General features: G+C 41.1%; 1 protein-coding gene across 1 annotated transcript; it reads right to left on the bottom strand.

The window, feature by feature from the left end:
• Positions 1-6,883: 6,883 nt before the first annotated feature.
• On the bottom strand, positions 6,884-9,178 carry CMTR2 (cap methyltransferase 2). The gene has a single exon (XM_009578639.1). The coding sequence runs from the start codon at positions 9,176-9,178 to the stop codon at positions 6,884-6,886; it is 2,295 nt and encodes a 764-aa protein (XP_009576934.1).
• Positions 9,179-10,074: the final 896 nt, after the last annotated feature.

The raw sequence follows: 10,074 nt of genomic DNA, 5'->3' as shown, positions 1-10,074 counted from the left end.
CCCGCACCGCTCCGCCGAACACTCGTCTGTCAGAGAGCATCATTATTTGAGGGAACGCGTTGCTATTCAGCAGCCACCTTGGAGCTGAGTTTAATTGTGACCCCAAGACAGATTTCGTTACATTTCAACTCAACGGCATCAAGTTGTGCTCTGTCATCACCCTGGGGCAGTCAACTGATTACAAAGCAAGTATTTAATCACCTGAAGTCTCTAGAGACTTAAATTAAGGCAGTTCACCACCACAGTCCCTTCATTCCGTAGTCTAATTGAGGATTCATTACCCACTGGCTACTGGGTCATTGTTTTGAGGCGCAGGTACCTGACAGCTTAGGACCTAGGGGTACCTCAGCAGGAGCTTTCATTTCTGTCAGGCAGCATTCATCTCTCAGCTATACAGATAATGATCTCTGGCTTCAGCAACAAATAAGATTTGAATATTGATTCACTTCTCTCTGCTATCCCCCAATTTAGACAAATCAATTCGCCAACAAGTGACAGTCACTTTTCCCTGCTCTCCCCCAATTTAGACAAACCAATTCTTTAACAAGCAACAGTCATCCTCATTTAGTAAAGCACTATGAAGATGGACTTTAATAGATGTGTTCCAAGTTTCCTACGGAGGAAAAATTTTGTTTTAATAAAAGGGGCCACTAACTGTGGTGCACTATTTCAAATATGAGTTGTATTAAAGGTAAAATTTCATCTCCCCAGTCTCGCTGGGGGACACTGAGAACCTGACATAACACAGTGAAAGAGAATTTACTAAATGAAAGAGAGAGCTGATTTGCTTTGTGCTCAGTGATTTGGCTTAGCTTTCAACACCAACTATTTAAACTCAAAAACTGGCAGGCACGCTAGCATATTAAGATCTATCAAAATTCAAATAAGATTTATTATCAACATAATGTAACGTATAAATTGACTTTAAGGACTGATGAAGTCACATATGCAGTTTTTAAGGTTTGTAACAGCAAAATGAAGACATCCACATTTTCTCTTTACTTTCTGATCTGCCACTTCATATGTTTTTAGGCACTGTTTTTATACTGTTATATTGGGAATGCAATTATTTAATTGAACTGTTTATGACTTTGAATACAATTCTGAGCATTTACTTTAATTCAGTAAAACCACATTAAACAATATTTCCACCAAAATCAACCTGACAGTCCTTCTAACAGGCTCTTCCAGCCCAGCCCCCCGTTTCAAAGGCCACTCACTTCCAAACGCCTCACATCCCCTGAAGTACATTTTGACGTTAACAGCCAACGCTTACAGTCTAGAGCTTCACTAAAATCAAGTCAGACAACACTGTCCTGCATTTCAGCATACATTTAACTCTACTTCTAGCTTAAAGATCTCCCTGACAAATACCTACTAGCTGTAAGGAAGTTAAGGGATCGGAACAGTATTTCTTGTGTTATCTCGTACCTCTAAGACACAGAACGGTTTTCCCCAGCTCCCTAATCTGGAGCTCACTTCCAAAGCAGAAAGGCAATGAAAAAAACATTAGCATTAATAATTGCAATCAAAATTAGTTAGCAAGCAGTCTCAAGATATATCGGACAGCCAAGCCAAAGACAATCAGCTGGAACCCTTGTCAGTACAGCAGAGCCAACCCTGAGGAATAAGGAACACAGCTTTTTCTTAATAATACCATTCAGTGAAGGCAAGCACTTAGAATAAAAACATTTGGGTAAGGATTAGTAATAGACTTTGCAGACAGAAGTACAGTGTAAACAGCCTTGTCCTACCAGAGTGGCTGTCATAGCCAGGAGAAACTGAAGACGCTTAAGACAAAGTCCTTGCTGTTAAAGTAGGTTACAGCAACCACACAAGGGGATGTAGATTGTAAGGCTCAGTGACAAGGCAAGGGAACTGTGTGCAGGCCTCCTACACACTGCTTTGACCACGTCTGCAACTGAAGTCTCTCTTAGAACCAGTAAAATGCAAAGGTAAAGACAGTTAAAGAAAGGGAGAACCAAACACCACCCCACTGAACAGGCTGCTCCAACGCCCCTGTATCCTTCACTCCTTAAGGACGGATCCAAACGGCAAGATGAGGGAACCGTGGCTCAAAAAAACGCAATATTAAACCTCCCCAGACTTCTCCCTACTGTGCTTCATTGTTTTGTTCCATGTTTGGTAAAGAAACACGTAAATAGAAACATTTAAAACCTAAAATAAAATACTTTATTTCCTCCAAATAACATTTATTTTCCTTTCCTTTTAAAAAAAGGGGGTTTTAACACTCATTTGCAGACCAAATGAAAATATGCAATAGCCACATAAACCAACATCCCTTCATCTACTTAGAAAAACATATACATCCTCCAAAACAAAAGCACACATGGATTAGTTACAAAGCAAAAGCTTCATGGCTGTACAATCCTGGGGCTTTCCACACATGCGAACATGAACATACGTGTGTACAAGAAAGGCGGCACACAACTGGTGAACTCTTTGTTCAGGTGGTTATGCCTCAAAGTCTTTTTTTAAGAATTTTTAGCACGGAAAGGGTAGCAAATCCCATCAGCTGCATGTTATATTAGCCTCTCCTGGCTGGTGGAAGAGTTTCCTGCATTTAAATGTCTCCTAAAGGTTCTGCTTGTTATAAGCATAAGTGTCTACAGCCACCAGCTAATTCTTTTAACAAATTTCATTCTTAAGACTTGAAATCACCTCTGGACCCATAAGGAGTCACAAGAGAGGGCTCGATGGCAATCCAAATTATTGCCTAAAGAGTAAGCAATGAACAGCCACAGGCTGAGCACTTTTCTGGCATAAACAATTCTATTTGATCTTTCTGTCAATGACTGAAGTGCACAAAGAACTGGAACTAAGGATATCAGCATGGCATTCACGAAAATAGTTGCGCAAATGAGATGGAAAAACCATTACCAGACTTTGGCAAGGAAGTTTTAATCTTAGTCTTCTCTCACTAAAGTGCTAAAAAAAATAAGAGACTGATATTCAAAGGCTACGAGGTGAAATTTAGAGGCTCTTGTTTAAAAGCGGAAAATGGGGGCAAGTACTGATAAACAAACCCATTTCATACCACCCAAAATGGTTACACAGGATTTCCCCCACTTCACCATTAAGAACTAACATGCTGAAAATCAACCATAAATTAAGGAGACATCAGAAGACAGTTTTTAGGCATGGTAACAGGAGGCTACAAGGCTGTGAGGCTTCAGCTTACTGGTCAACCCTTGCTTCCAGTGAATCAAGGACTTGACATTATGCTGCATCCTGAAGCACCCAGCTCAAGAGGCCAGAAATCAAGGTGTGTTTTTCTTTTCTCCTACTTTCTACGTAGGCAATCCCTTCCTGTTAAGTCCCAAGTTGTTGTTCTAATAGAACACAATTCTGCTACACATTCTACTTTTGCAGCCAGTAATTTGATAGATCCAGCTTAAATTAAGATGAATGGACACCAATTAGTACCATTTTAATAGACTACCGGATTTCATACTATAAATCTCATTATGTTTTGTAGAAATTAAATTGGAAAGCCAGTGGCAAGAACACATACAATCTGAGCACATCCAAATGAATCTAAATAGAATACAAAATTAGTAAAAATAAGGAGCAAGTCCCTGAACTTTAATGGAACTCAACTTTAAAAAAAAAAAATCAGCATTTTCACTTAGTGGAGTACCCAATTCATTCAACCCTCATGCAACTGATTTCAAAATCATATGCTGGCCTAAAACAAAAGATCCAAAAAGTTTCAGAAAAATAACGTAGCTCATAGCTAATCATTGGGCCAAGATACCGGTCCTTCATCGGAAACCTGCAACAGCAGGGCTGCAAAACTAAATTTCCCTCAAGTTTGCATGAATCTCGATCACATCATAACCAACTTATTCTCTCCACCCCCTCTATTTTCCCATATATTAAACCTTAAGGTCCTAATTATGAAAAAAAATACCCAGTTCATCTTCAAACAGGTAAAAAAAACAACTTAAAAGCAGCCAGGATACTGAGACACTTCATCAGGTGTCACCCAAAATCAAATTGGCCAAAAACTGACAGCCTTAATGAAGGCAGGAGTCATCACATCCTCTCCACAAAGTTTAATACATTCTTCCTGTGCATTCTTACATATGCCAAGAGTCACAATGGAAATTAAGTGTCACTTCTCTCAAAGAAATCTTTGGTCTAAAGACAGCTAGGACAATGCAGGATTCTCACAATTAAAAGGACAAGTGTCATTCCTAACTTTGAAACTCCTGCCATTAAAAAAAAAAACCAATAATAAAAAAAAAGACTCTCCAAACTACATCCTTTCTTTTCAACTGGAATAGTTGCTGTCAAAGCATTTCTCCTGTCATCTCCCCATGTCTGCCAACAAACAAAAAAGCTCCAGAGCAAATCGGGCATCAGGATCTACAGGACATTGGATTTCCTTTGGTTTAGAGATCCAGCTTTCCACAGGAGAGCTTGCACACATTTTTTGGCAGGGTACTTCCAAACAGATGGATTATGTTTCCCAACCAGCTTAGTCTAACATATCTTGAAGTACACAGTCCTAAATCCCTCCAAAGTTCTATGACCATCTAAAATATTTTCTCCTAAAAATAAATGAAAAAAGGGAGACTGATGATACGGGGAACGATGGGATAGGAGGAATCTCAAGTAAGTCTGCATAGTTCATCAGATGTACAGAACAGACCAAGGAAAGCTTGAAAAAATAAATGCATTTTCTCTCACAGTCTGTCAGTCACCTCAGGATTTTACTTTACCTATAAAACAATAATTTAAAAATATTAGACTAATGTTAGTAAGAAAAAACCCAAGTTACTTAAGTACCTACTAGATGAGATTCTTCTGGCTACTCATGCCTCCATGGCAGAATATCACAGTGTAAGCACACCCATGCACTTGAAATATCTCATTTACCCCTGCTTTAAGAGACATCTTTTCAAATGCTTCAGCTCAGTGGGAGTTTCAGAAGCATTAATCACCTCTGAAACAGTGGCAGAGGCACAGGGGTGTCTTTGGTGGACAATACCTTTACCCTGCTTTTTGTTTCAGAGAAAGGTGAGTTTTACAGGTGATCTTTGATACTGTCGCATCATCCGTTCTTCTACAATATTTCTTCCCCACTTCTTTAATCTGGTTTTCGGTATTTCTTTTTTATTCCTCAATGAAATTAATCTGTGGCCCTGCTTGCACTCTTGAGTTTACAGGTTCAAAAATGATTTACAGGAGAAGCTATTACTGCATATATCTCCCAGTCTGTAGCCCCTGTTCCCTTCCTTCCTGGTCTGAGAGAGGAAGCATGACTCAGCTCCCAGCAAAAAGAGTAAGTTCATTTAAATAAATTAGAATGGACAATGACCAATCCCAGAAGTTTCTGTTAGGCTTTTATTTACATGCAATTCTAAAGCAAGATTTTTAGAAAATGTTATGAATTAGTCAGACCTGAGCCACCAACTCATTCACCTATCAAGTTCTTAAATAAAAAATGAACTGTTAAATGCATTGAACTCTGCCCCGATCAACCTGGCAAGAAAGCCTATTAGATGTGCGGCACCTCCAGACAAAACAGTTTTTCAGCAGTGCTTTTAATCCCTTACCAGTAATCAATTATCCTTCAAGCTCCCACATTACATAATTAGAAGTGCTTCCAGAAGGTGACTGGTAATTCATCAGGAGACTACATTTTCTTTCTTACTAACACCACTCTTTCGACCTTTTTCTACGAGATCTTGCACATATCAACAGCAAAGCCATTCTTCCTTTAAACATCATTTCTCTCTCTGAGCAAGTTTTTCCACGTATACTACAAACTTAAAACTAAACGTTAATACACACAAGTTAGGCCTCAAAGGAGCAATATGGAAAACAAAATTTGACTCCCCTATAGGAACAGTCAGTTACCAATTTCATCATTTTTATCCTTAAGGGGAACCAACTGAAATCTTAATCATACTTTCCCAAAGAAAGTTATCACATATTTCTTCAGCTTCATGCTCCTCCAGTGGTACCCAAAGCATTTCTTGATACACAAATCTGCGCACAATCATGTTTTTAGCCTGAAAAACATTTGAAGTTCCTCATTAATAGCTGCTGCCAAAGACAGATGCAAGTCTTCACTTTCACTCAGGAGTCTCAAATTATTTTAAGGACGACCCATAAGCCATGTAAAAATGACATTATAACAGCACATTCATTGATGGGGAGACAAAGCCACACAATAACCTGTCAAAATCCATACACAGTCTGCTGCTCTTCACATAAACAAAATTAAAACCAAAGAGCATCTTTCCCTGGACACCTCTGCTACTGCTTACAGGCAGTCATTTTTAACCCAGCCCTTGTGAGTCAGCTGCCCGCTCACAAGACACTCACCCCTCAAGTCCTACATCAGGCTTGCGCACCGCTGAGCGTTCTGGCCCAAACCTCATGTTTCGGCTTCTACAAAGCCTGGAAAAGTACACAGGTGTGTCAAAACTCCCACATTTTGCTCCGCAGAAGAGAGCTAACATCACACAACAGGGTTCCCCATCATCTGGCCTGATGCAACGAATATAAATCACCATACCACTTCTCATCATGAAGACCACAGTTCTGACCTAGGTGGTACACAAAGAAATTTGCTCAGGGAGAGCTGTGACAGAGGAGAAGCAGCTTCTCCGCTTCAATCACTGTCCCTCCCAAGTCCCCCATGCCTGAGATTAAGCCTCAGGTTTCTGTACGACAGGCCAATATGGTGCAAGTGGGATGGATAGCTCAAAACATCCTCCCAACACTAACAATGTCACACCAAGGTTTTACAGTAACATTACCTTCACATTAACAATGTTTTTAACACCTTCTACCTGCCTGTGAAACAAGGTCTAGCAGCAGCAACTTGCTCAATTCTAGAATTATTCTAAAGTGAAATATTGCTAGTGATTTGCTGCTGCTTAGCTTGCACAATCAAGTGGAGTTGTCTCTTTGCAATAGCTGTGTTCAAATCCCATAAGAACTCCAACAGTTTGCCCTGGAGGAGAACCTCCATAGGCACAAACTGCAAAACTTGCTGGGGAGAGTCCGTGTCTAGTAAAGAGCTCATTAGTTTATTCAGATGCTGCAAATATTCAACAACTGGATTTGGGAGGCCTCGGTAACCAACGCACAGCAAAGCGGCACTAGTCCTCAGAGGCTCATGGGAGGTCGGACAAGCGAATGTGATGCATCTGAAACAGCAATGCAGTATAAACACCAGGCCAGCTGTGAAGCGTGTAAAACATGAGAGAATAGGCAAAACCAACGCATCTCCCATTGTAAGATGGGTCAACGAATGCAAAACGCACTCCAAAAGCTGCTGCTGGTACTTGGGTTCTCCATCATAAAGCAAAGAGAAGCTAAAAGTCAGCAGTGTGGCCGAGTCCAGGAGCTTTATTTCCATACTGGGTTGGCTTTCAGTATCACAGAGGGATGGAAAGTCCACCACAAGGCACTTGAACTGGTCACTACATTTTTCATTTAGGACTTCCTGATGACACCTGGAAAGATCAGACATTTCTGCCAATATCAGTTCCCCAGGAAGAACTTCACACAAGTGACAAGGCGGCACCATTTGTCTGCTTTTTAGCCTCCCCCCCAGCAATTCTTTCATAGCTTCATTAAGATTTTCCAAGACTTGACCATCACAGAACGGAGAACATTTTACCACGGGTAGTCTTTTTCCTTCCAAAATGTACCACAAGCTACACTCAAGGTTAGAAGACGATCCTTCCAAGATGCACATTTTACCAGCATTATTTAAACTATGTTCTGCAGCCCAGTGATTAAAATAGCCCTTTGCCACTTTATCATTCCACGTAAGGGTTTCCAGCATCTTCCTTTCATTGTACGTACTAAAATATTTGCTTCTTTGCCCAAACCATTTTGCATTCATGCTGCAACCAGTCTGAGATTTCTTGACAAGCCAGTTATTTCTGGCAATGGGTTTCATACGAAGTCTTTGCATGAAGAACGCTACTGCACAGTCTCTTAACTTGTTCAGTTTTGTCTGCTCTGCTTCTTCCATATGCTCAAAGAGATGGATGTTCTCAGAGATAGTCTCTACCTGGCACTTGTGGAAGAACATGCAACACTCTTCGTGTATTTTAAGAAAAGATGCTGGTAGCGTATGCTGGGGAAAAAGTGCTTTGTTGACCATTTCTGTTCCAAAGTTCTGTATCATCTTCGAAAGCAGCCGATGAATGCTTTCTCTGCCCATATAACGAAGACAAATCACATAAGCCTCCGAGTTTCCAGCTTTGCTAGTGGCTGGCTTAAAGACATGGACCTCCTCAAAAGAGCAGTTTAGCAGAAAGAGCAGATTGGTAGAACAGTGTTCAAACAGCGTGAACATCTTCAAAACAAAGGATCCCCCAGAGCCCAGGATCATTAAAGCAGTGACTGTTTCACAGTAATGAAGGGGTGAGACAAGAGCCTCCTGTTCACCTGGATTTCCCTGGCAATCAAAGCTGCCATCGGCAGTTACCAAGTGAACTGTGGCCATATTACTTACAAAGTTCTGAAGTCCTGTTAGATGTTTCAATGTCATCACATCACCAGTGTTATCTGGGCCAAAGTACCACCAAGGCAACGTATTTGCTATAAGACGGTCATCCATGATCATCGTGAGGGTGTCATTTGCTTCATGATAGGGGTTGAGAGTATTAGCTACCCAATTCCAGTCGCAAGGGACATGGTGGGATTTCAAGTAGTGATTGAGGCTGGCTATAAAAGCTCCAGGTGCTTCACAGAGGTGAACAGAATTCAGTTCTCCGTCCTGAAGAGCTTCTTCAGGGAGAAGAGGAAAACTGCACAGAATCTCATGAAACTTGCACCAGGCCTGAGTGCACAGCTCAGCATTCACAGATTTCTTCACATGAGGAATTATTTTCCCCGCTTTATTGGTAAACGAGGTGTGCTGATGCCATTCATCCAGGTTCTTATCACTCAGTTGATTCTTCACTTCATTCATCGAGTCCTTCAGAGCCAGGAGTGAGTTGAATTCCTTGTGATCGCACGTAAAAGCATCACTGGAATCTGGTAGCTGCCATTCATTATTCACTGGCTTAGTGTAAGTAAACTTCTTTGCAAAGAGCTGCTCAATTTCAGAAAGAATTTCAGGACTGAACTTTTCAAGGTTTGTAGTCTGGTCAACATAAGGCTTCTTAGATTTGTTCATTCTTGGATTGATTCACAACCTGGAGAACAGCAGGGGAAAAGAAATAATGTCACTCCAATCCCAAGTGTACATAAATAAGCAAAGCTTTTTTTAAACAATAGAAGTTTCTCCTGCTTAACCTCTGCATTCTAGAATGAGAGAGAGAAATGCTTGACAGAGTCACATACCAATGAGGAAAATAAATGAGAGCTATCCTGAATCAGGCTATTTAGAAATCAGGAGGTTTGCAGGTTCAATCACCCTTCATGCTATTTACATAGAAAGCGAGGACGAGTTGGCTGCTGCTTTGGCTCTTCACCGACCTCTGAATATTCTGCTCACTATATAGGTCTAAACACTTAAATACAAATATCTCAGTCACAAAAGAGAACCTACCACAAGCTATGCAAACCAAACAAGTGGCCCAGAAATCTTTTCATCTGATTATGGCAGCATTTATCCATCTCCCTCAAAGTACAGAGAGCAGAGAGCCACAAGCAAGGGCAGCTTAAGAGGGAGCACAGCTGTTTCTCCTATTTCCTCCTAACTCACAACAGCAAACCCTCACACCTCTTCCACCAAACCCCGCGTGATGCTGGGAGAGCCCTCTCACCGGCACCCTCGATAACAGCCCTTTAGCTGAACAGACCCTCACGAGAGGTTTAACACCAGCCTGCAAGCAAAATCCCTTTTCTGTGCTCAGCATTACAGCTCTCTGCCAGGCCACTGCAAATCCTTACGCCTAGCTTCCCTACTGGAAAAACAGTGAAAAATCCGAAGCGGGAAGAGACTTTCTTGCATCTGTGATCAATGCTAACTCGTGCTTGATGCTGAAGAAGAAAGTAGTGCAAAGTGTTGTGCTTTGGGTGGATAAAGGCAGACTAACACAAGCATACTCCTTGTTAGCACAGAACTCC

Source organism: Fulmarus glacialis, unplaced genomic scaffold (assembly GCF_000690835.1).
Source record: "Fulmarus glacialis isolate BGI_N327 unplaced genomic scaffold, ASM69083v1 scaffold2685, whole genome shotgun sequence".
Lineage (NCBI taxonomy): Eukaryota > Metazoa > Chordata > Aves > Procellariiformes > Procellariidae > Fulmarus > Fulmarus glacialis.
This window is presented reverse-complemented; position numbering and strand designations above follow the sequence as displayed.